Here is a 27056-nt window from a genome sequence, read left to right on the forward strand (position 1 = left end):
GTGATCCCCAACTTAATGGATATGGTGAATCAGATTGAATCGAAATCAGACAAGATCTGGCATTGGATGCGTCCGTGTAGATCTCACCGGTGGCCAGGGAGAGCATCCTCCTTGGATTAAAAGCCGCCAGAGGGATCGCTCCGTGGCTCCTCCATCTTCGCCCGCAGCATCACTTGCTGGGGATGACGCGAGGGCCCCCTTTCTCTGGCCCCGTTGGTAGCACAGACAGGAGCCAGCCTTGTCTCATCACTCAGGCATGGGTATACAACACCGGCTCGAGTTCACCCGCTCGCTCCCATTTCCTCGGTATCTGAAATCATCCTGCACCTTCAGGACCTCCTCGGACCTCGACGTGCTGGCACCATGTGAGTCATGGAGACCCAGGCAGCATTTCAGGCAATACCCAAGTTAGATCTGATTCTAAGGCAAAATGCTACAACTTCTATTTAACTGTTACAGTATTTCGCTAGCTTCTCTCTAAAAATACCCTCAACTAACAAGTGATAGGTCATAAGAAAAAACATCGAGTCCTCCCCCGCCCCACCCCTGCCCCGCACACAGTCCACAAAAGCCAACACACCATATTCGTATCTCTGGTGAGTTAAGGAGTGCAGATTAATAATCCAATCTCAGAAATTTTATTTTTGGTCATATACTGTTTTTTATAGGTAAGCTTTTGAAGTCGATTGTTTTTTGTTTGTTTTTTTTGTTTTGTTTTTTTGTTTGTTTTTTTACGTTTTTTGTTTGTTTGTTTTTGAAGTTGATTTTATACTATAGGTAAGCCATAGGTGTTCTTCAGATGCTTCATCTGTGCGGTCTCTTGAGCTCCATGTCATGGAGAAGATGAGGCCCAAAGTGTTGGAAACCTTGACCATTTGTTTTGGATGGAAGTACTAGGTCAAGTTTACCTGCATTCGATGGGCACTGCTTCCGGTTGGAGACAGTAAATCTATTTGCACATTGACCGATCATGTCCCGACGTATGGGATGCTGGCTGTGCTTCTGATCTTACATAAGCTAACAAAGAATTGTCTTTCTACGGCCACTGACCGCCAGATTTCTCTGTGCCAGCCAAGAACAGGTTCAGGAGAGCACGAGGACACAGGTTAAAGCTAGCTTTCTAGAACGACGCCAACCATTGCGCAGTCCTAGCCGCCACCAGGTGCTACAATTAGGTGCTCTCATTTATCTTCAGATTCTGACCTCAGCGGGACGATCGAGTCCCATTAACCTGTTGATCAGATAAAAGACTTACTACAGTAGTTTTATGGGGACTCTTTAGGGTTTCCTCATGTTCCCTGGAGCCATGTTGAGAAGGTGGAAATTTTAATTATTCATGTTGTATGGCTGCTCGAGACCATTTTTTTCCTTAATGAGCACGATGCCTCCAAAAGGGTAAAATAGTTTGTTCACAGCGCTTTTTCTCCAGTATTTCATCTGAGCTGAGCTACCTTGTGGAAGAGAAAGCCAAAGCAGCTGAAATCACGAGTCTTCAATTAGGTAAGCCCATTTTTTTAAAACTCCGTTTTAAGAGCTAAGGTGCATTGAGCCGTCATAGTGTGGCCAGTCCCGGGCTGTGTTGGATGCGGTTCTCCTCCTTTGTGCTTCCTGGCAACACGTTCGCTATTTTACATGATCATCTGGGACATAGAAGCAAAAAACGCCACTGAGCAAGCTGGGAAAATAGGATTCGAACCAAATTGGCTCCTACTGGGAGCCAGGAGACAGAGCCTGAGCACTTAGTTCTCCATGGGAGCTGCTCTCTGGGGCAAGACCTGGAATCTGGCGTGTGCATTGGGAAGTTTTCTGTGTCCTGCGTGGAAGGTCACTGCCTGATTCCCAACAGTGGTTTCACACTCGTTTGTGCAGTGAATAAATGGAACAAAGGGACGCTGCTGGATCTAGGGTTCCTCTGGAAGCCACGTTCACACCTGGAGAAGGAAGGGGCCAGGTTTCTGCATTTCCAAGGTGTGTCCTTTCCGCTGACAAAAGTCTGAAGTTCTTCTTTTTGATAAGCCCCCTCTGTTGTCCACAGTTAAAATAACAAAGTGCTCTTGGAATGGCTTATTTCCTGTATTTGTTTCATTCAGGGAGCAATGTGAGAAGGCTTTGGGAAGAACACATTTCATTTATAAGCTCTCCTGCAGCCCACCGTCGGTAATTCGAAACTATCATCCTGGACGAATTGGTATCATTACACCTTGAGAACCTGCCGGAAAAATCATATTTGTGGACCTCTGACTCGCGATGTACCGCGCAGAAAAAAAAAAGAAATAATACACCAGCATTTGTTCTCTCGGGAGATTTCCGTTCGGAATTTTTAGGAGAGAAATAGGTTAGACCTTCCTGGGATCAATCTTATGAAAACTTAAACAGTTAATGGGCTTGAGGCCTTATAAATGAGATTCTGACATAAGACCTAAACTGTATGGGATAGAGAGTGCTTTTTTTCCCAAGGAGGAAAGAACTCAAAGGAAATCAGAAACCTGACAGTTTCTGCACAGATTTGGCCAAATATTCCAGAGTTTGTGCATGCCTAACGGCCTCAGCTAGATTCCCTTGTATCAATCCCAGCCTGGCTGTACGGGGAGCGTTTGATCAAAAGGATGAAGTCATGACTCTAGGCAACGAATGAGAAAAATTGAGGGGGACTAAGTGAGTATCTTATCATGGTCATTTGGAGTGCCGGGATTTGGAGGAAATCCCCAGGGCGGGTGGCAGGCTGAGATGGGGAAAGACGTAACATGCATCTCAGTAGAAGGAGTCTGGGTAGCAAGTGCACCTGCAGGCTCATCTGGAGATGGAAAGAGCCGGCTGGGGAATCGGTAGGCAGGGGCTGCAGCTGGCTTGAACAAAGAAGACGGGTCTCCAGGAGGCTCTGAGGGCTTGGGTGCTCAGCCATGCCCCAGCCTGTTCCCTGATCTGTTTACCATTTCCATAGCTCGGCCTTTTCCAGAACATCATCTGGTTGGAATCGTATAGGAACTACCTTTTCAGATTGGCTTCTCCCACTTGACAACATGCATCTCAAGTTCCCCCCATGTCTTTCACGGCTGGATGGCTCGTTTCTCATTAGTGTGGATAACATTCCATTATCTGGTGTGTTAATACCTCATCCCATCACCTCCTGAAGGGACGCCTTGGTTGTTTCCAAGGTTGTGGCAATCATCAATAAAACTGCCGTAGATATTTGCGTGCAGATCTTGTGTCCACAAAAGTCATCGTGGATGGCACATTAAAAAAAAAGTTTCTTCTGAATAAATGAAAGGTGAATTATATTTGAAGTGAAGGTGCACGGTTGCACACCCTATTGCAAAGTACTAATTACAACACAAGGGAGTAAAACCTTCAATCGTCTGCTAACTGCTTAGTCTGTATCATTTTACTTAGAACTTGTATGAGTCAAAAGGGCATTTTTTCCTTCAAAGTATAAGTGCGGGTTATATCGTCTTATTTCTTCTCCCTATTTCAACTCATTAAGCTAATTACCATATTCAAAATGATACAGCTGAAATTAGTGTTAGAGCCAAATATCCCCAAGCACACAGGTGATTTGCTTTGCTGTACCGAGTAACACCACAATCAGTGTCTGCCTGATAATGATTTATCATGGGAGACAAATCTAAAATGGCCCTCATGCATCTTTTTCCTTGGTTCTGAGTATGACATTTATGTATATGGTGTGGCTTCTTGGAATGTTTATTATATGAGTTAAAAAACTGAGAACGATTGAACATACCATAGCCGGTGGCATTTGCAATCAAATAGCAAAAATATGTCTTGTAACAAATGACTTGGGTTTTGCTTTTGCTCCGGAAATCATCTGTGCCACCTCCATGGAGGGTTGAGTCTGCAGCCCAACTCCCCCTTTTCTGGACCACATTGGTGAAGTTGCAGCCCCAAAGTAGAGGCCCTGTCCCAACTGGGACGTGACTTACGTGCTTGGTAGGATGTTCCCATATCCACATATCGTTCCTGCTGCAAGGGATACCTGGCATCCTTGTAAATTGTCAGTTGCTGGGGTTATCCTGCAATAATGAGGTGGGTTCCCACCCCACACCAAATCGGGTTCCCATGTCCAAACTAATGATGCCATACCTACAGCAAGAGTCTGCAAAATGTGTATTACTCACATAATGAGGCTTTCTGAGGGGGAGTACAGTAGCTCCCAGGCTGGTCTGAAAATAGCTTGCGGGCAGCAGGAAAGGAGACTGACCTTTCATGGTAGGAGGAGGCAGGAATTGGGTGGAGCATTCAGGGGGAAGCTGCTATAGCTTGAATCTCCCTCCCACAGGCGCTGCAGGGGGCAGCACCCAGGCTTTCTTATTAGCTTGTCGGGCACAAGTCAGTTGAGGACTGGTGAGGCTTGAGAACTCTTAGCAGTCCAACATGAAAAGCGGAGTCAGACCCTAGCACTTCAACCAGAGTGTAACTGTACGCCTTAGCTGATGAAATTAAACCAGCGGCATACGAGTATATGGGTCTCTGTGGAGATCACAAATTGTATTTTTTTCTGGATTAACCGTCATTTACTTCTGATCTGACAGCTGACAACAACTTCCCAATCAGACAGTCTATATTTCAGCCTCTTCTGTCTTCAACCGACTTCTATTTTTTTTTTCTAATGGAAAATTCAGGCATAAATCGAAGTAGACAGAAAAGCACAATAAAATTGCACTTGTCGTTGATGTGCAATTACCAGCCACAAACTCATGCCCAGTCTTATTTGGTCTGTACCTCCATCCTCTCTTTCTTTCTTCCCGTACTAATTTGAAGACAAACGGTTATTGTACAGTTTTGTTCAGGAATATTTCAGTGCATGTATCTAGTTCCACCACCCCATGTCTTGTTTACTCCTCTGTGATTCTCATTCAGTCTGTCCACCAAACGCATGGCATTTGGAATAACGTTTAACCCTTACTTCCTGGGCCTTCAACTTCCTAATATGGGAGTTTGAGCAGGTGACCATTCTTACACTGTTGCTCCCAGCTGAGAAACGAAGCCTACCCTGTTTACTCATGGGGTTCCGTGTGGTCTAAATAAGAGAGTGTGTAATAAACTCCTTTGCAGGCAGAGTGCTCAGTAGACGGTACCTGTTACTCTTACTCCTTTGTTGAAACTGGGATTGTGGGGCAGCCTGGGTGGCTCAGCTGTTAACACGTCTTCCTTCAGTCCAGGGCATGATCCTGGAGACCCAGGATTGAGTCCCATGTCAGGCTTCCTGCATGGAGCCTGCTTCTCCCTCTGCCTGTGTCTCTGCCCCTCTCTCTCTCTGTCTCTCTCTCTCTCTGTGTGTCTCTCATGAGTAAATAAATAAAAAATCTTTTTAAAAAAACTTGGGATTATGTTAAAATGTTGCTATGTGGGGTGGTATACAGTGTTGAGTATGGAGAATATGATAAGGACAAGAAAAAGGAAACAATAACGAAGATTGTTATTCAGAACAGATAGCTCTACTATATCTGTTAGTATCTACTATAAGTATTAAAAGAGGGCATTCATTGTAAAATATTTGTAGACATGTTCACATAAGAAGAGCGAGGGCGCCTGGGTGGCACAGGTGGTTAAGCATCTGACTCTTGGTTTTGGCTCAGGTCATGATCTCGGATTGAGTGCCACATCAGGCTCTCTGCTCAGCATGGAGTCTGCTGGGATTTTCTCTCTCCCTGTCCCCACCACCTGCTTGCGCTCTCTCTCTGTCTCTCTCAAATAAATACATGAATCTTTTTTTTTTTTTAAATAACATCGCTGGTTTGGTGTTTTGCACTGAATAAGAGAAACTGGTAAGCTTCTCTATATCCTCAGGACCATAGGGCCTTCCTCTAAGTGGCTCATGATCTATGGGCCTGATTCTTCCAGAATGCCTTCTCGTGTCTCTCTGTACAGAATCACTACATGATGCCTAGAGTTTCAAAGGATGCTTGTAGATGACACTTGGTTCAATGACTAAACCTTCTAGGCTTTCTGATTACATTGCATCCCCTGTTGGGATCAGTGTGGGGAAAGCTGTGACATACGAGACCATTTCTTTCCTATCTTATGACAAGTCGAGGAGAGCAAATGATCACCCTTTCTTTTGTAAATACGGACCTATATTAAAATTGAACATTTCTCCCCTTCAGGGCAGATCCTGAACGTCCTAGATGAGTTGAAACTGGCTAATAACACCCTTGTCTACTTCACCTCGGATCAAGGAGCACACGTAGAAGAGGTGACCACCAAAGGAGAAATTCATGGAGGAAGTAATGGAATCTATAAAGGTGAGGAATCTGTGAAGCAGGGAAATGCCGACATTAGTAAGCTCTGGCCTCCCAGCTCACCCGTTGGTCACCTTGGCCTTGACCTTTGAGTTTTGATGTTGTCCTCCTGCCACTTTCTGATATATAAGACATCACTGCGCCCCAGGCATTGAGCAGGGAATGACCATGTTGTCATTTCTGTTAGGTTCCTGAGGAAATTAAAAGCATGTATTCTATGTGCAGATATTAGAATAAGGCCATTTTCACCCAGTGTAAATGCAACCTCACATTGGATAGCTGGTTAAAACAGTAAATCCACATGTATTAGTTTCTTGTTGCTGCTATAACAAAATAACACCGACTTCTGCTTCAATCAACACAGTTTGTTAACATATTATTCTGGGGGTCTAAACTCTGAGAAGGGTCTCACACTGGTCTAAAAACAGGGTGAGGGATCCCTGGGTGGCGCAGCGGTTTGGCGCCTGTCTTTGGCCCAGGGCGCGATCCTGGAGACCCGGGATCGAATCCCACATCAGGCTCCCGGTGCATGGAGCCTGCTTCTCCCTCTGCCTGTGTCTCTGCCTCTCTTTCTCTCTGTATGACTATCATAAATAAAAAAAAAAAATTTATAATAAAAATAAAAATAAAAACAGGGTGACACCACAGCTACATCCTCCTGCAGGCTATGGGGAAGCATTGGTTTCCTTGTCTTTCCAGCTTCTGGAGGCCACCTGCATTCTTTGGCTAATGACCTCTTCTTGCATCTTTAAAGCCAACAGTGCAAACTCTCCAGACCTCCCTCTGTCTCTCTGACCTCTGTTTCTGTAACCCTGTGTCCTCCACTCACTCTAACATATGCCTCCCTAAGGACTACTATGATTTTATCTGCCCCACCCAGATTTGCCCATTTCAGAGCTGTTAATCCCGTGTGCATAGTCCCATAGACACTGGTTCTCGGGGATGAGGATGTGCACATCTTTGGGAGGCTGTTATTCCGCCTACCTCAGTGTGCAGCAATGTTTTTGGCTCATGCTTCATTCCTGACACAGCCTCAGCAAAGCCACCACCATGACCAAGCAGCCTAATCATTGAGGATATTAGATGATCAAAAGTAGATTGACCGCTGGTTGCTCGTAGCACGTACGCAGTGTGAATACAAGACATACGTAACTAATCATAATAGAATGTGACCCATTTCAGAGACTTAGATGAGAGGGCCAAAGGGGCATATCAGTGCTAAGGGTTAGGCCACCCACCTAAATGTGCAGTGGGCGTGGGTTTTTGCACCATGGGGCAGGAGGAGTGGAGGTGACCATCGTGAACCATGGCGTCCCAGCTGGTGGGAGCCACCTGCATAAGGCAACGATAGGCATAAAACACAGAAAAGCAGGTGACTCTAAAATTTTCCTAGCATAAGGTGATAAAGTACTTTATTGCCCCTTTATAGTCTCTCATATGGATGTTTCAGAGATTCCCAGGGTTGCAGGGAATCCGACCTTATCTCCAAAGATATGAAAGGATAATAAATGGGATATTTCCATCCGTTAACTGGTTTAGAAATATTGATTGGGGTGTGTATCGAGCCCTGGGCCTGAGGCAAAAATAAATACAAAATATGGTCTCATAAATATACGATAAATATGAAACTCAAGGTCAACCGGTGGGTGGGTGGGTGGGTGGGTGAGTGAGTGGGTGGGAGCAGAAGCCTAGACCACGCAATTTAATATTTATAGGCACAAGACATAGTGATGCATACAGCAAGGAGAGCCCCTGGAGGCCCCGGGGGCCCCGGAAATGTTTCCAAAGTGGGCACAGCTGGAAGCAGGCAGCCACAGTGCCTGCTTGCTCTCCTGCTCTGCCTCTAGCTCTTTATGCCCTACCAACACTCCCCCACGTTAGTGCTGGGACTGAGAAGCAGCACATGGGTCACACCGTGTCACAGGGCAGCGGGGCCGAGAGGGCAGCGCGTTCTCTATCCCGAGGGTGGCATAGCTTGGACCTCGGTTTACACCTTCCAACGCATGTCTGCCTGCTCGTAACTTCTGGGCACCTCGGGGCAGGGACCTTTCTTACCCTTTTGGCTCCCCAGAAGCTAGGACAGAAGGGTTCCTGGCCCGCGGCGGCCCGGATGACCCTCCAGGGATGTGCTGCCTCGCGGGGTGGGCACACGAATACTGTTTGTCGCGGGTCAGGCAAAGGAACCAGCGTGTCACCTGCGTGGGGTTAACCGTCCCGGGCAGCCGCCCTGTCGGCCAGCCCTCCCTCTGCTTACAGCCTTATTTTAGCCTAGGGAGAAAACTTACAGTCCCATATAGTCAGATTAGTTGTATCCGCTGTATTTCAGGGAGGTTATGGCCTGTGCGGAGAGAGCTGTTTTTATCTTATTGTAGAGATGACAACGTCTCTAAAGACGGAGTTACAGGTTGCATTGCATGCACGCGGTCACCTTTTCATTTATTCTTCTGCTGAAGGCCTGTGACGTCCCCAAGTAGGTCAGCAGCCGCCGACCAGACACGTTCGTAAATCACAGTAACGGAAGCGGTTACAAAGCGATACGTTATTTAAGAAAGTCACACCTATGAGTGCTGCGGGGCCTCGTTCGGGGACATGACCAGATGACCGCCTGCTGAGGGATCTCGGGGTGCCTTATGAGCAAGAGGAGGAGGTGCTGTTAGCATTTTGCCTCGACAGTGGACTCTCGAAGATATCAGCGGTGTGGGTCAGAAAGAGCGTGTCAAGGGTCCCAAACGATGGTCGCAAACCGAGGTCATCCTACAGTCCCAGCGGCATGTCAGGAGCTACCGTGTGATTTTCCTTTTTAAAAGAAACATATTGGATGTGTTAGCGATGTTTCACTATTTTGCTTGAGTGCTAGGAATACCACCAGTGTGTGACACTGTATTAATATCTCGGCCGCTACTCTGTTGCAGAGCATTATCCCTTTGTCAGATTTAGTTGAAATCAGGCTCACGGTGCAGCATCGTTAAAATGCGCTGCCCCTAAAGAAAGATGTGGTTTCCTTCTAGCGGCAGGAAATGACCCAAGACTCTTCTCAATGTCACATCTCGTTTTGTAAAGCTGCAGACTCCCAGCACACTGGCACATAGAGGAATCACGCTGTTTAAACTCCCTGATCAAAAAGAGCATCTTTTTCTGAGCAGTTAATGATTTTTACTCTCCATCAAAACCTCTCGAATAGATGTGTCACGTCTAAGCTGGTGCTTGTGCCGTGTCACCCAGTCAAATCTGCTTCCCTAATGAAATCTGCGGGTGAATGTGATAGAATGGCTACAGTTAAATCACCCTTATCCGGGACTCCACACGATCTTCCTTTTAATCACAGGGACAGAAGATCCCTGCGGTAGTGTTCATTTGGAAAAAAACAAGGATTTAAGATTACCGGGGTGAGGGAATAGTGACACCATTAATACCGTCTCTCATTTTTTTTAAAAAAAGGAAATGTGTTTGCAGCATGAATTTCTTGTTTAGATCTAGAGGTGGGTAAACTGTGCCGGTCAAAAGGCTGTTGCATAAAAGGAAATGGAGAGATAGAAGTAGGGTCCGGCGTGGACTTTGAATATGACTCTAGTGAATTTGTCGCAATTTGGCAGTGTCTTCATCCTCACGGCTCCTGAAATATTTACTTCTGAGAACCTCCTAAATCAATTTTCGTTCCACTGACCACATGTCAGCCTAATACAACTAGTCTACCAAGGAATAATCCGTGTTCGCACATAAAAATTCAAGAAGCATGGGCTCCACGAGCGTGTTTAGTTAACCTGACAGTGTTCCCATACTGAGGTATTAGGATTTTCACCAAGAGCAAGATAAATAAATGAACAACAAAATACCATAACGTTTACATTGGCCTGTGACCGCTTATAGCTGTTAAGTGTAAAAATTTCACCAGGGCTGTTAAAATATTGAAACTGTGCACGTTGCTAATTTGAGAGTGGGGATTAGGCATCAGTGCTTTAGGGGAACAGAGGGTTTAGGGTCTCCGTGCAATCCTCAGCTGTCTCCAGGAAGCACAGACTGTGGCTCTCAGCTTCTGTGACTGGACCCCGGGCAGGTGTCGGGTCTGCTCACATGAGACAGGAGGAGGAGTCCTGAAAAGGCCGTCTTCATTCTACACGCCCACTCGGATCAAGGCAGTTTAACCAGAGCTCTAACGTTCAGGTTCTGTCTTCAGATTTTGACAGGTGTTTTCTTCAGCTTCCCCAGAGTAGGCACAGGTGCCCGGCCTTGCTGGTATGGGATTTAGTGTGCCGGGAGGCATCTGTGGCCTTTTCGCCTTTGAAAGAAGATCGCGTGGTATCTTCATTTATGAGGGCCCTCGTTCAGTTATGTCCGACAATAAGCACTCATGTATTGACTCCATACATTATACCAGACATGGGGCTGGCTTCTTGGGCATAAAGGCCAAGGTTTAGGGTCTCTGACCTCTTGTAGCTCATATTCTGATGTTGACGTGTGGATCTACAGAGAAAATTTCTGAATAACGAACTGCTAAGGGAACGCTCAGGAATGGACGGTGACAAGTCGTCAGCCCAACCTGGACTTGGGAGAGCCTCCCAGGGGCAGATGACCTTTTGCAGGCTGATGTTTGTAAGTCTTGGCGAGGAGAGGAAAAGTGAGCAATTCATTTTAGGTGGGAGTGAGATGCTTACAGTGAGCACAGAAGCAGCTCGGTGTTGCTGGAGACGAAAGAGTAAACAAGGAATTTCAGGTGCTGAGGCTGATGAGGTATCCCGCATCCAAGTTAACATGTGCAATAGGGATGTGTTAAAAATAACCATTGCCGTTCGGGTAGTGCTTAAAATTGCATGTGAATATCGCCCAAATGCAGTATAAGAAAAGGGTAGAGGCATGCAAACAAGACTGCGTACCCGCTCCATCATGTTTAGAGCTGGAATAATATGATTGTTATTAGAAGAATATCATGAAGAAATGTTGCAAGGATTACAACTCAGTGCATATGCAGAGTGTTTGCAAGTGCACCTAGTACATGCAAGGTATTACTGTCATCCATGAGAGCACAAGATCTGTGATGGCACAGGTGTGGTTTTACTCTCTATCCACAGGACCTACAACACTGCCTCATATTTTCTGACTGAATCCACAACTGGAAGAAAAATACTTGAGCTTGGATATGAAGGTTATATAGTTTGAGTACATGGAGACAGGAATGGGAGAACATGGCTACGTTGGTAAATCCAGTGGTGTTGGCTGCCGATTGGATATTGGGTTAGAGAAAAGAGAAGACATTCAAGATGTGTCTTGTGCTTTTGGCTTGCATGGTTGTGTAGATAGATACAGATTGTCTTTATGAATTTAGATTCATGGGCAGAGAGCTGTGTTTTGTTGGGCTGTGGAGAGGTGTAGGAGATCGTTTGGTGTAGGAAGAGAAGAGGATCAAGGACCAAGCTCCGAGGAACTTGAGATGGACAGTGATGATATCATAAAGACAACGTTGACAGAGAGATCTGTGAAATAAGGAAAACACCAGAAAAAGAAAAGATTCAGGAAGGGCATGGTCAGCTGACATGAGTGCTGCTAAAAAGCCCAGTAAGATGAGCACACACAGTCTATTGCATTTATCACCCACATGATGCTCACAGGTGTGTTTTTGGTGGAGAGGCAAGGGGTAGAGGCCAGATGGACGGAAGGGTGGGAAAGGAGGAAACTGTATCATGTTCTTTTGAGAAATTTGTGCAGGGAGGCAGGCTGTAGTAAGCAGGGCCTCGTCATGGGAGAGGTTGGAGCAGATGTGATGATCTTACATGGGGTAAACTTACATGGAGAACTTAGCATCAAGGCATGGGTGAGAAGGTCAAATTGCTGAGAAGATCAAGATTCATGGAAAACAGATACATTTCTCATTGAGGGCTGGTGTCTTCCTGGGGAGATGTCAACTCACGTCAGAGTTTGCACAGGTCCAGTAGGTGGGCAAGAGTGTGATGGACAATAGTGTGTCCGTCATCTGAGTCAACCAGTCAGGAGCACATAGATGGGGTAAGATTACTAAGCACCCGGGACACTGCAGTGCCATTCGGAATGATTGAGACGACCCACCTGAGCAGAGAAGAGAGCTGCAGAACGAGCAAAGTCTCACTGCCGAGACGGAAGGATTTCATTGCTCTGCTTTCATTTGGCAGAATCTATGGCCGTGATGCCACAACGTTAAATACCGCAGTGTGGACACAAGGTTGCAAAAGCTGTATCAGGGGGCAAGGTTCGTGATTGAATGACAGGTGTTTGATTTACCCACTTTTGAGTCAGAGCCAGTGGTAGTGATGCGGTGTAGTGTGGTCCGTGCAGAGGGAGGCTGAGGTTGCGTGGCGGAAAAGTGGGAGAACAGTGGGAAGGATGTGGTGGTGGTGCACATCCTGAACTCTGGGCCTGCGGAGAGTTGAGGTATTTCACGTTGATGAGCTCATTGTCCTGGATGACATGCAAGGTGAGGGTCTCCTCTGAGTTTGGTAAGACTCTGGAGGACACAACTTCAGGAATGCAGTTGACAAGGGAGATGAAAAGTCCTAGCAAAGTCAAAGGACAAAAAGAAGGTTGGAAATACGAATTTCTGAGCACGCTCATCTACAGGATAGTATTTTATTTTCCCCACCCATACTGTTCATTGGTTAATCCATTATTCGGGGAGTCTGGGTGGCTCAGTGGGTTAAGCATCCACCCTCGGCTTGGGTCATGGTCCCAGGGTAACTGCAATAGGGTCCTGCGTCAGACTCCCCACTTGGCAGGGAATCTGCTTCTCCCTCTCCCTCAGCCCCACCCCTCTCTTCATGCTTTCTCTATCTCAAATAAATTTTTAAAAATCCATAATTTCATTCATTCAAGAAATATATTGGCCACTATAATTTGGACAGGATTATGCTGTGGCCGTCAGTTGATTAAGCAGTGAATTAGAGTTTGTTTCAAGCACCAGTGGTCCTGCTGGGATGATACGATGTGCACAGAATTGATTGTCAGGCATCCCATAAACAAGGGACTGGAAACATACCAAGGAAATGGACGGTAGGAAAACATCGCCTGCGGTGGTGGTGGCAGGAGGCTTCATTAAATAGGGAGGAACATCATGTTGTCCAGGCTTTCAAGGATGTGTAAAGCCATTTGGCGATGCGGGAAAACCCTGGCAAAGCAGACATCCAGACACGGAACTCTCTAGAAGGCAAGAGGGGATGAGCTGTTTCCTGAGGATACTTAAGTGAGACTTGGCTCTACGAAGGTGTGATGTTATAGAGGTGGATCAGACCCAGGACGCAGTTTGCTGTATGTTCTTGGCCAAGACGCGTATTTCAATTTTTCATCTCGCAAGAGATTATATGACGGTGTTGAGTTGAGTGAAAAAAATATGTTGTTAGTAGAAGTCTCGTCGACATTTCCCCTCAATGGTGTAGGAGTGAGTATCGTGGAATAACATTTGGTTGCTGCGCTCACTGGACTGCACAATCTAAATTCGGTAACTCAGGGCAGAGCTTGGTGAACTGTGGCTTGAGGACTCCACAAGTGGAGCCCGATGCCTGATTTTACAAATAAAGTTTTATTGAAACACAGCGATACTCATCCTTTGATGTCTGAACACAGGACAGCGGAGATGAGTGTTGGGAAAGCAACCTCCAAACTAAGCTGTTCCCGACATGGCACTTGAGAGAAGTTGTCCGCCAACCCCTTTGCAGAGGGGTTAGGGGTTTGAGGTCGTCCTTAAGGACTTACGCTAGACTCCTCAAGCTGTGTCAGTTCATTTTAAGAGTGTTTTCCTATGCTTTGCCCCTCTTTGGAGCCCTGACATCAGCAGACTGGTGCTCTTTATTTTGGCCCCACATTAGGCTAATAGAACCCAGATCCTTCCGTCATATCTCCCATCTGTAATTTGTAGGGTTTAGTGCCGTGAATGAATAAATCAAGAAAAGCGCAAAATATAGAGTGTTGGACAAGAAAGTACTGAGTGCAAATTGCACTCCTCGCACGCACCACCGTGGTCTGCGCGGATCGGGGGAGCCCGTGTTTTGTGGGCATGGAGACGCCCAAGGGGAGACACATGGTGAAGAGAGTATTTCATAAAACTGTGTGCCAGGATCACGCATAAGAAACGCTGGCATGAGCTCTTGCCACTGAAAGTGACTTGACCTGCCGGGTGGCTGCATTCGAGGGGGTAAAGTTAGAATCCTGGCTTGGAAGCAGCTGTTCCTGACAAGAGTCTCGTAGTAAACGGTCGAATTTTCTCTGCGCTTTCCTAGACGAACTCTGCCGTCGTTCGTCTTTGACTTCTCATCGTGGCAAAGCACCATCTTAGACGTTAAACATGTGACTTTGACAATTACTTGACCAAATTTTAAACCGAGACCTTGTGTTTTGTTCTCTGCTCATATATTTTCAGGGGAAAAGAAGCAGGTTTCTTACCGTATGTTTGTTTTTTCTCCTGGAAGCCACCCCTAACTTTTCTGCACTTCCTTCTCCTTTGTGTCCCAAATCAAGATGCTGTTGAGTCAGGGCCGGTGTTCCCAGATACCCACCCTGTGCTGTTGATTCCCAGTCAGAGGGAACGGTGGGGTCCTCTGAGCTGTCGTTGGACGCCTGGACTTTCTGTGTTCCCTCTGGGATTCTGAGAATCAGGAAAACCTAGCGTTGAGTAGCCCAGATTCTGGAGCTCCACCTGGTGTTATCGCTTGCTTGTGGTGTCGTCTTGCCAGAGATGTCCTCCCGGTGATGTAGGGCACCTACCTTGCAGAAGGTTCATGGGGAAGGAATGAGAATAAAAACATAACTACCCTGTGATCCAGCAACTGCACTTCTGGGTGCATATCCATAGGAAATGAAGTCAGAATCTTGAAGAGACATGTATGCCCCATGTTCACTGTAGTGCTTTTCCAAGGCATGGAAACTCTAGCCAAGACATGGAAAGGTTGGGACTTCTCAGTCCCACTCACATGTGGACTTTCAGCCAGGTGAGCCCCAGTAGACTTTGGACTTGCCTTTTTCCTTGAAAAAGATACATCTGTTAAGTCCTGGGGAGATAAAGGAACATGGCCACTGTCATAGTTCTTCTAATCCCATGGTTTGGATTTGTCTGAGTTACTAAATCCAGCCCACCTGTGGTCTTCTTCCAGCAGTTTACAGGCAAGCCAGCTCCAGCTCTCTCCTGCACCAGAGATGAAGCGGTACTGAGGAATTGTGCACATTCACCGGCTTTGGTGTTGCACAGAGCTGCATTTGTATCTGCGCTCTAGCTCGCTAGATCAGTGACACTAGATCACACTAGGTCACACTAGATCAGTGACCTTCCATGTGTAACTTAGCTCAGCCCCTTCAGGTGTAGCTATAGAGAGCCCACATCTGTCAACTGAACAGCAATGGTACCACCCCTGTGGGTAGGTGTAAAGGTTCAATGAGATGAAATGCATATTATAGGCCATCAGATTTGGCTTCTGTAGATGGGGAGTCATAGTAGTACCCTCGTGAGACATAAGGATTTAGTGATGAAATGCATATCATCATCCACATCACATAGTACGTGATCAATTAAATTTACCCATCAGAAACAGTACCTATAGGGCGCTTGGGTGGCTCAGCTGGCTAAGCGTCAGCCTTCGGCTCAGGTCATGATCTCTGAGTCCTGGAATTGAGTCCCGTATCAGGCTCTCTACTCACTGGGGAGTCTGCTTCTCCCTCACCCTCCACTCATCCTCACCACTTGCACATTTTCTCTCTCTCAAATAAATAAATATTTTTTAAAAACTTTAAAAACAGTACATATAAAACCATGTACAGTAATTCATATTGTCTTCTCTGATGTGATCTAGACAATGCCAAGTACTTAGTCAACTGGGGGAACACACATATACTTATCTACATGTGTGTATTTAGTAGAATTTTTACTTTGGAATCAGCGTAGACAGTATTACAAAGGCATTAAAGATAGTTATTGCTTTCCCTGCACCCGGCCTCCTCTGGTGTTAACTTTCTGCATAACCAGTTATTTGTCAAGAAATTAACCTCGGTGCACCACTGGTAACTGAACTATATACATTTTCCACTAACGCACTTTTTCATTTCAAGATCCAATCTGCAGTGCCACATTGCATGTAGAAGATACATTTTTAAAGGATTCTTTTGTGGTATTTTGATCTACCTTCTGATTTATTTTATTTTATGTTAACCAGTGGCACAATAAATACATACACCACCCGTTAATTAAATAAGATGTTTTGTTACATAGCAAACTTATAAAAATATATATTTATTCATTTCTGAGAGAGACGGAGACAGAGATAGCGACAGAGAGCCAAAGTGGGGAGGAGAGGGAGGAGCGGACTCCCCACTGAGCAGGGAGCCCAACATGGGGACCCTGGGATCATGACCTGAACCAAAGGCAGATGCTTAGCCAACTGGGCCACCCAGATGCCCCTACTTTGTTGTTCTTAAGTTTAGAGTGAAATTATAGGAGACTGATCTAGTAGAAGGGTAAACATACAAATACCCTGAATTTTTATCTAGAAGGATAACCATGAAGACTCTATAAGCTTGATCTAGTAGGATAGTCATGTGCATATTCTATGAGCTTGATTCCATAGAAGGATAAATGTGAAAATTATATGAGGTTCATCTAGAAGGATAGTCCTGTGCGTATTCTATGAGCTTCATCTCATAGAAGGAAAAACAAATGAAAATCTGAGTTTGATCTCATAGAAGGATAAACAAACGAAAATCCTATGAGGTTCATCTAGAAGGATAGCAGGTGCACAGTCTATGAGTTTGAACTCGAAGAAGAATAAGATTGAAGCCTAGGAGTTTGATCAAGTAGAAGAATAGATTTTTTTAAACATCCCATGAGCTTGATCTAATGGAATAACAGGTGAAAATTTTATGAGGTTCATGTAAAATGAGAGCATGTGCATATCCTGTGAGCTAAATCTTACAGAAGGATAAACAGATGAAAAATCTTTGAGTTTAATGCAGTAGGATAAGCAGGTGAAAATACTCTGAGGTTCATCTAATGGAAGGATAAGCAAGTGAAAATTGTATGAGGTTCATCTAGTAGAAGGATTCGCATGTGCATCATCTGTGAGATTGATCTCGAAGAATAAACAGATGGAAGTCTTTGAGCTTGATCTCGTAGATGGATAAGCAAGTTTAAATTCTGTGAGCTTGATCTAGTACAAGGACACAGAGAGGAAAAGTGTATGAGCTTGATCTAGCAGATGGATAAGCAAGTTTAAATTCTATGAGTTTGGATAAGCGGGTGAAAATCCCATTATGTTGTTCTGGTGGAAAGGTAAACAGGTGCATATTCTAAGTTTCATCGAGTAGAAGGCTAAGCAGGTGAAATGCCGTGAGCCTGATTTGAATAAGCAGGTGAAAGTTCTGTGATTGATCTCACAGGAGGGTAATCAGACTAATTCACATGTTGAGATTCCCCCTGTAGCTCACTCAGCTATCGACAGCTGGAATAAATTATGGCAGATGATTTGAACTTCCCTATTCTTTGATGTGGTATCTGTGATGCAAGGGTAGCAGTATTTGTCACATAATTACCTTAAGATCATGTTGAAAAGATGTACCCTGATACTTCTAACGTCTCATGGAGGCCGTTATAGAAACCGCCAACTATGATATGAATTTATTTGTGGATTTTCCCTGGTGTCTGTGCGCACAAAATATTCACTGCCTGAAGCTTAAAGACCTTGCTTATGAGAGGTGTTCAGTCTATAGTCATCAGCTCCCATTTTGGTCAGAATTCAGCGTGCCGTCATCAAAAACCAGCAGGACCAAGTGAAGCTTTGCCGCAAGATCCCTTAAACCTCTGTCTCCCTCAATCCATTTTTAAAGTTTAAACAAGCATTTGCATCCTTTGTTAAGCAGGCATCGTTTGCATGCATTCTGTACCTGCCATTTGCATCAGGGTTCTCTTTCCGTTCTTCAACTCTGTAATTTTTCTTCTAAAGTTTGAAAAGGTATTTTTAAAAAAATTTTATTTATTTATTCATGAGAGACACAGAGAGAGGCAGAGACATAGGCAGAGGGATAAGCAGGCTCCATGCACATGGAGGGAGCCTGATGTGGGACTCGATCCCAGGACCCCAGGATCACACCCTGGGCCAAAGGCAGGCGCTAAACTGCTGAGCCACCCGGGATCCCTGGAAAGGTATTTTCAAGCAGCTGAACATCCATCCTCCCTTCTTTCCTGCCTGTGACATCCAGTGGTTATTGTTCCTGTGGTACTGAGCTGTGCCCAGCCCATTTTAACGCTGTGGGAGCTACTTTAGGGGAAACCACGCATCTGGTTTTGCATCTTTCTGCGTGCGACCTGCATGGCTTGGGGAATCCGGCCCTGACTCCTCTGAGCCCCGTGCTGGCATTGCCGCTGCCTGTGTCCCTCCAGACACACTAGTTGCAGACCTTGGCCGGCATCTTCTCTGCAGAGCCACTCGCAGTGGAGCTTACCTTACACACCATCCACTCCCCACACCCCTGTCGTGCTCTACCTGGTTATGGTCACGTCAGCTCATGTGGACAAAGCTCATTTCTTCAACTAAACAGTAAGAGCTGTCCTGCTAGTAAAGTCTCGCATTGATGAAAATATGCCATAGCCATTTTTGGTTCTCTTCTGTCCCAGGCCCTTGGAATAACTCCACATTAATATTCAACTGGATGTGTTGGGGGTGCGAGGCTCAGATAACTGAGCCACAGAGCTGGTGTTTTCCTTTTCTAACAAATTATCACAAATCCAGTTGCTCAGAACAATACAGATTGAACATCTCACACTTCCGGAGGGCAGGTATCCAAACTGGGCACTAAAGTCAAGGCAGGCACGGCTGTATTCCTTTGCGAAGGCTCCTGGGGAGAATGTGTTTCCGTGCCTTTTCCAACATTCAGAGGCAGCCGTGGGGCAACTTCCTCCATCGTCAGGGCCAGCAGCGTAGCATGAGCCAGCCTCTGTCTGCCTGGATTCTGAGCCTCCTGCTTCCCTCCTTCCCTCACGAGGATGCTTGTGATCACATTGGAGCAACTTAGATAATCCCTGTCTGCCACATTAGGTACTGTAGCCCCAGATTTTGAGGAGTCAGACATGGACGTTTTGGGGTGCCATTGCTTTGCCTACTACAGCTGGAGAGAAATGGAAATGGAATTTCAGCTTTGTGACTCCATACTCATTGATCTGAGAAATGAGTATCCCTGGTCATAGCCATGGACCATGACCACCAGGCAGTGCTGGCGTGTGTCCTGCATAGTAGTGACCATGTCATAATTTTTTTCACAACAATGTATGCAATATTGCTTACAAAATTTTCATTGAATCCGTGTCATTAGAACACATGGTTCTTCCAAATCCCCCGCCCCATGTTGACTATTAATGAGTGTGTTGAAATGAGCCTTGAACCAAGCTTTGAAAAGACATCTCCCTGTTGCCTCTTTTCTGGGCCTTTTAGGGGGGAAAGCAAACAACTGGGAAGGAGGTATCCGGATCCCGGGTATTCTTTGGTGGCCGGGAGTGATCCAGGCTGGACTAGTGATAGACGAGCCGACAAGCAACATGGACATCTTTCCTACGGTGGCCAAACTCGCGGGATCGCCATTGCCGGAGGACAGGTATGGCGACTCAGGGGCGCTCGGTATTGTGTCGTTGGGATTTCACAGGTGAGTGTGCTCCGCTTTGCCTGCGTGATGGCATGCTGTCGCCAGCTGGACTCGTCATTCAGGTCCGGTTATGGGACTTACTGGTGGGGCCGCAGACATAGAACCACCACCAATCCCATTATCCCAGTGGGAACTCAGCTCCGTGGGGTGGTGTGCATGCATGGTCTTTGGCTTCCATGAGCCTTCTGCTCTCAATGTCCCACTGATCCTGCCTCTCCCGGCTGTGCCCTCCACGGGCTTGTCACCAGGCAGCTGGGCAGCCTCCTCTTTGACCCACCGTGTTTTGCTGCCTTCCGTTTCCCTGCAGCCCCATTCAGCTGCTCTTCGCTGCAGCAGCGAGAAAGGCAGCTGGCTCCCCAGTTAACGGCCCTCCCTCCCAGCATGTCTTCATTTAGCAAGTTCTAAATGAAACGTCTTTCTCTTAAATTTAAATACAACTTCATATGACATCGCCAATGGTTTCTTCTTAAGTGTTATTACCAATCTGAAGAGTTTTAAGTGAAGCACGCTGACTAATTGTTTTCATTAGTTTGGTGGCAGGCCAGGCTAATGTCATGCAGGCGGGCTGCAAATCTTGTTTAAATTCAGCTGCCAGCAGAATGAAGAGGAAACGGGAAAGCAGACAGACAAGCACAGCTCAGCCCGAGCGGGGTCCCGGATAGGTTTGCTCATCTCCCCTTGCTTTTAGGCTTGTTTCTTTGTTTATTGTTTCCTTCTTGTTTTCAAGTTTGTTCTTTAGGTGTATCTCCCCCTGCACACATACACACACGCCAGAGCATTGGACAGCTCAGCCCTTCACAAACTTTGTGGTCTCAACACCCACGTACACTCCTCAGTGACTGAGGACCCAAAGACCTTTTGTATATGTGGATTATGTCTGTCAACGTTTATCGCAGAAACCATAAAGCCTGAAACAACTTGGAACACACGAGAGCACCCCAGCGCACATTCCATTGGTGGACAGTGATGGTGTCATCACCCACCACGAATCCACGGGCACGGTGCACTGTGGCCAAAAGGCGGAGAGCATTGGTATTATCGTGAGAACATTCGTGGCCTCCTGGACCCCCTGAATGGGGTCCTCATGGCTCTTTGAGCCACACTCTGAGAGCATCCGGTGCTGTGCCTAGGAGCAGGGATCCTGCTTGGGATCCAGTCTTGGCTTCTGTGCCAGGTGAGTGTTTAACTTCGTGCGCCTTCATGCCTCACCAGGAGCACGAGTTCAGTAACAGCGCTGCCCTTGGAGGCTCGATGGGAGGAGAGAAAGCACGAGAGCACTTCAAGTACATAAGTGAATACTGGCTGGTCTTGGTGATCCTGCCACACTGTACAGGGAAGAAGTACCTCAGGGCTGCTCCTTCTTCTACATTTATTGTTCATCCGGGATCATAGAACCATCAGGTGACAGGGCTGAAGGGGACTTGTGAGATGTACTCTGCTCAAACAACTCCTTGGCCGCCTTGATGAGAGAAGACGTGGTAACAGAAAGTCATGGGAAGAGTTGCCTTATGTGAAGCTGGAAATCTCACTCCATGTCTCATCTACTCGGTCTTTGTTCTTACACTTGGAGTAAAACTTAGTCTTTCCTTCAGTAGTTCATGCACAGTGTTCACGTAATTTGATTAATTACATTTTTCTCTCATGGCTCATCATACGAAAATCAGCAGTGCGTTGGCTTTCACGGCATCTTTCAATGGGCTTCCGTGCAATCGGGGAAAAATACAGGAAGGGAAAGATGAGAGCAAAGAGGAAGATCCTTTAAGGGAAATGTTGCTGCTCGCATCTCCTGACCACCGCAATCTGAGGCTCATGGAGGCCAGCCTGTGTTCTTTGTGCCCACGGAAGAAGGAAGCAGCCTCTGTCTTTGGCAGGCCCAACGTATTTCATGTGTGAGCCATGACATTGGGAAGACCCCCTTTGCAATATTGGGGATTCTTTGCATGGATCTCACTGATGCTTGTTGACGAAGGTCAATGCAAGGACGCTGCCTCTGGGTTGGGATGCAAGACCCCATGAGATGCCACCGTCATCCTAGAGACTCTGCCGATGAGAAAACGGAAATCTACTTCCAGATCCTTCACGGACATAACAGTTACTCACACAACGTCTTACTTAGACCATGTTACCAATGAGATCCAGAGAACAACCTTATATATCTGCCCTGGAGACTTGGATCATCTAACGCAGTCGTTCTCACTGGGTTGACTCTTTCCCCTCGGGGCCATTTAACAATATCTGGAGATGTTTTTCATTGTCTTGACTTTCATTGTCTTGACTCAGCACGAGAGCACGCCGAGTACATGAGTGAATACTGGCTGGTTTTGGTGATCCTGCCACACTGTACAGGGAAGAAGTACCTTTGGGATCTAGTGGCATCCAAAGGCCAGGGATGCAACTAAACATTCCTACAAGGCTCAAGATGGCTTCACAGAACAAAGAACCCAGAAATATGTTAGTGGTGCTGCTGTGACAAATTCTGCTCTGAGGTTCATCATGGATCTTTTACCAAAAATATTGTTACAGTGGATTAATGTCATCGGAAATCCTCAGCGAAAGCATCTGGACCGTATCTCCATAGGTATATCCATCCATAAACGATTCACAAATATCTGTTCTTCAGAAAATAGTCTTTACTCTCTCCCCCCAGAGATTGGTGGAAATCAGCTTCCCCGATTTCTTGCTTGAGCAGTATTAGATTTACATTTCTCAGGAGAATAAACTCATTTCAAGGGTCGAACGCAAGCTATCTGATGAGGACTTAATGAGGTGCCCTCACGTGTTTCTGTGTGTTTTGTTGGAACAGGAGGATTTCTGTTCAGAAGACCCGTAGCCCTCAGGTACAACCTTGTTGTTCCCAAGAAGCGTTTGGTGTCTGGTGGGTGGCCGTCCTGACCAATCAGAGCTTGGTGGGAGATGAGAAGCCCTTCCATGCAGGGTTTCGACTTAGGTCAAAAGAGCAGTGCTTCGGGGATACACAGAGGAGATTTTCGCTTTGCAGAGTCGCAGCGCTACTGTGAGAATAATTCTCTAATTCCTCCCCGTGGCGTGCCCGTATGAGATTCCTCTCCACGGTGAATTTCTCATTCACACGTACTTCAGTGATCCATTTGCATTCAACGGCACGGTTGATCAAAAGAACTTGTGGTGGCCATTACCCTAAGGCGTGTTCAGAAAAATCATTCCCCCTGTGTCTCCAAATGAGCTGATTCTGGAAATAAATGGAGGGCAACCTTCTTGTGTGTGTGATATAAAACATCAGGAACAAGCACATACATAAGAAGGATGTATGATGAAATGTATTAATTCCCGAAAATGAAAAACATTTCATCACATTTTTGCAAGCGGATAGAATATTGCCATAGGAAGTCTGTGACCGTGCTCTTTGTTCACAGATGCTGGTGATAAAGAATTGCAGCATGACCTAATTGGTTAAACCTTTGGAAACCATCTAAATTCTGGCCATCGGCCGTTCCGCTGGGTGGGAAGGAGAGGGGGCGCCGACATCCTTGAGAATCAGATTTTACAGGTGACATACCTAGGTCTCCGATCCCATAAACAGAATAAAATAAAAATTCATGGTTTTTTTTTCAACTTAAGAAGACACTTGAATGCTTGATACCATTTTTGTCCAATGAAGACATTTAATTTAATAAATTAATTTTGCTGCCCGATAGCTAGGCAACCGCAGGAGAATATTTCTATAGAATCCAACAAATAAAACTAGTTCCTTTGTGTTTTGCCGAATAAAAGGTGAAACTCTTCATGGGGAGACATTAGATGTTTATGTGACTTCCTTCCCAAAGGGTCACAGGCGGCAGATCATGAGCTAGATTTAGATCTTCAAACCTCAAACGTCTCGATGTCATCATATGCCCCAAACTGGGTGTTCTTTAAATTGTGCACTCTACCCAAAATGGGATAGAATTTAGGATTTCCTTTATGTTATGAAGGATGCATGTACTTTCTGCTAAAAATGTCTTCTTCACTGTCCCCTTTCTACATTGAAGAAATCCCTGGATTTTGAATACCGCGCAGCCTAACTCTACAAACACGGGTCCAAGATTCTGTGTCAAAAATGGTGTCTTCTCTCACCCGCAAAGCTTTCGCTTGTTGTATGATCCCCAAATCCTTTTGCGAGCCAGCCAGGCCGAGGAAGGAACATCCAGGCAGTTGGTTCACTGGCTCAGAGCTCAGAGAGAGGCCAGGACGTCCAGGGCGGAACGAGCTTCACTTTAACCCAAGGAACATTCCCAAAAACATGCTCTTTGCCGCGATGTGGGAGTCATCCCTATGGGATTTGATCTGACCGGACATTCCGAAATCACCATGCTTGGAAACAAATGCGTGAAATCGTCACCCTTGTTGTGGGGCAGGAACCCATGGAGAATATTCCTACCTCACCCTCCAAATTAAACACGACCCCCGATGAACACAGTTCTCCCAGGATCAAGCGGACGCTGTGAAACAACCCATCCGGCGTCATAGCAGCAGCTGTGTGCACACACTTGCTATGAAAACTTGAGTTTGCCGACACCGAAGGCCGATTAAGGAGACTCGGGATACCAAACAGCAGTGCTTCCTGTCATTTTCAGAGGGCCTCGGCCCCAGTCCCCCAGGTCGTGACGTTATGGCAACATTTCCCTACGGGCCACGTCAGGGGACACATGTTGTCTCGGGGTTATGGCCGTCGCTAAGTGTGACTCGCACACGCGGTTTAGAACAATCCCGGGTATTTTGATAGCTTAGACACCGTTTAAAAGTTGAGTGCAGTAGGGTCACTGTCAATTTTTCATGGCAGAAATGAGCCTCGTCTTGACAGGCCATATTTCTGTCGCTCTCTTAAACGGTTAGCTTTCCACAGCAGCGTGATTTATTGCCCGCTTCTAGCAATGAGCACATTAGGTGTAGGATATTAAAGAAAAGAAAAAAAAACCCGCCTCTATGTCTACATCCAAAGCACAAGCAAGTAGAGGTAGGTAGAGATTGTGTCCTGGGAATGGAGTCGCGTTCTCCGTCCTGAGTGCTACCTGGAAAGGTCTGCTGTGCACTTGAGTTGGGGGTCCTGGGAGCACAGGTGTGTCCTTCTGTCCCCACCTCTAGGCCATTTGTCACCACGGCGGGGGCTTCTCCTGTTCCGGCTCTTACGCCTACCCACTCTAGCACATCCTTCCGTTCTTTCCACCCATGCAGCTTTGCATATTCGTAAGGACTGAGCCCTTCTCGAAAGGGATTTGAAAGGACCAAGGCACAATGACTGCCATTTCAGCACAGAAATCGTGTTTCAGAGAGCGCTCGCCACTTCTCAATAGAACCGCCTGTCTACCGCGCTCCCTTCTCCTCCTCTCATGGCCAACGGGAACATGGGCTTGGGAAGGGGGCCAAGTCTGCCTTTTGTTCTTATTTTTAACTCACAATAATAGAATATTTTCCATTCCAAAGGCTTCCGCAGAGCTCGTGATTAATAACGAGGGTTGAGGCTGGAGCAGTGCTAAGCAACAGGGCTGTAATTACATGACGGGGGTTTTTAGTGACACCAAAATAAACCACACACAAAGCTCAGGGGATGGGGACCTCTCAAGAACGCTAACCCGAATTATACAGCCAAGTCTGACTTCCAGTTTCTAAATTCCTCATCATAAGGGATCACAGGGATGGAGGGTTTTTAATCAGAGAAAGATAATCTTCAGGGGAAACCATCTAATTCTTTCAAAGTGGGTCTCTGTCCCTCTTTTTGATAACAGAGCCTAATGGTATCAATGATTCCCATTGGTCTAGTGGCTGTTAATGAATATTTAACTCAAAACAAAATGTTTGATCGCTTCTCGGCCTTTTGGCTAAGATCAAGTGTGGTATCAAAACAATGTTTGGCTTTTTTTTTTTTTTTTCATTCTTTAACTGCCAGATCATCTTTTTTTGCTCATGACCAATTGGATATTATCAGTTGTTTGCAGTCCGGAAAGTTCCCCTTGGTCTGCGTACACACCCAGGCCTAGGAGAGATATTTGCATCTGGCAACAATGCAACCAGAGGGTGTTTACTATCGTCATCATTACTATTTATTCACAAATTAATTCTCATTGAGAAATGTGGTTCCGCTGACGTCTTTCCAATCCAAGATGCTCCCACGCTAAGTCTTACCTTTTTGTCACCCAAATTGTTAGATGTTCTTGTTTTTCATAGAGCTATACTTTGTGAATAAAGCTTCCTGCGTGCTGAGGTAATAGGCGGAAATTGAGTCTAGGACGAGCTGCAGGGAGAGCAGTTGAGAGCACCGATGCCTAGTAATCAGCTGGGTTTCCATCCCATGGGCTGGTCCTCATCCCATGACCTTGGGTAAGTCATTGACGCTTTCTGGTTGATGTCCTCCACCTCATCGCCATGGGATGATAATGGCCCCAACTCATGGTGCAGCTTATAGGGTTAAAGGAGTTCATACAAGAGCAGAACTGGCTCCGCGAAGTTGCATGTGGACCCGAGGAGGTCATGAGTGTTCTCTCCATTGGTTGCTGAATGATAACAAGGTGGCTCCATCACGGTCTCATTTGCTGAAGGGACGACTCAAAGGTTGGGATGATTTAGCCCAAGGATGGTGTGGCCGTTCACCACCTGATGCCTGCTTGATTTGTCCCACAGAATCATAGATGGCCATGACCTGATGCCGCTGCTTCAGGGGAAGACCCAACACTCGGATCACGAGTTTCTCTTCCATTACTGCAACTTCTACTTAAATGCTGTGCGCTGGCATCCTCGGAACAGTGAGTAAAACAGAGCTCTCCACGCTTGTAGTACATTCGCAACCAATGCCTTGCAAGGAGATGAAGCGGCAAGTGGGCTTTGCTTTGTAAAGGCCGAGGGGTGCCTCCAAGGGTCACGGTGCTTTGTCTTGAGCTCCTCCTGGTCCTGTCTTTTCCTGTTCCTTCTGGTGCTGTTGCTGGCACATCACTGGATCTTGGCAGTCCTTCCTGCCAGGCAGAGGAAGCTCCAGGTTGCAGCCTCCTTCCTTCGTGCCCTGCAGGCTGGCTGCCCAGCTTCATGCCCCTGGCACAGCCTCCTTCTCAATAATGACTTGGAGCCACAGCAGCCTCCCCTGCTGTGTGCAGCATCCTCTGCCTGAAAGGATTTTCCCTCTTTTGCCTTTTGGGTCATGCTTAGCAGCTGATGAGC

The 27056-nt window shown here is 46.3% G+C and overlaps 1 protein-coding gene and 1 pseudogene across 6 annotated transcripts in view; both read left to right on the forward strand.

The window, feature by feature from the left end:
- STS (steroid sulfatase) overlaps positions 1 to 27056 on the forward strand; it is a 127796-nt gene that overhangs the window by 90178 nt on the left and 10562 nt on the right. For all 6 annotated transcript variants that reach the window (XM_041740106.1, XM_041740105.1, XM_041740107.1 and 3 more), the window contains 3 exons: positions 6123 to 6260; positions 19685 to 19844; positions 26526 to 26647. In XM_041740106.1, the coding sequence (XP_041596040.1) occupies positions 6123 to 6260; positions 19685 to 19844; positions 26526 to 26647 (420 nt within the window). The remainder of the gene's footprint in view (positions 1 to 6122; positions 6261 to 19684; positions 19845 to 26525; positions 26648 to 27056) is intronic.
- LOC121483717 lies at positions 25707 to 25878 on the forward strand (annotated as a pseudogene).

This window comes from Vulpes lagopus, chromosome X, assembly GCF_018345385.1.
Source record: "Vulpes lagopus strain Blue_001 chromosome X, ASM1834538v1, whole genome shotgun sequence".
NCBI lineage: Eukaryota > Metazoa > Chordata > Mammalia > Carnivora > Canidae > Vulpes > Vulpes lagopus.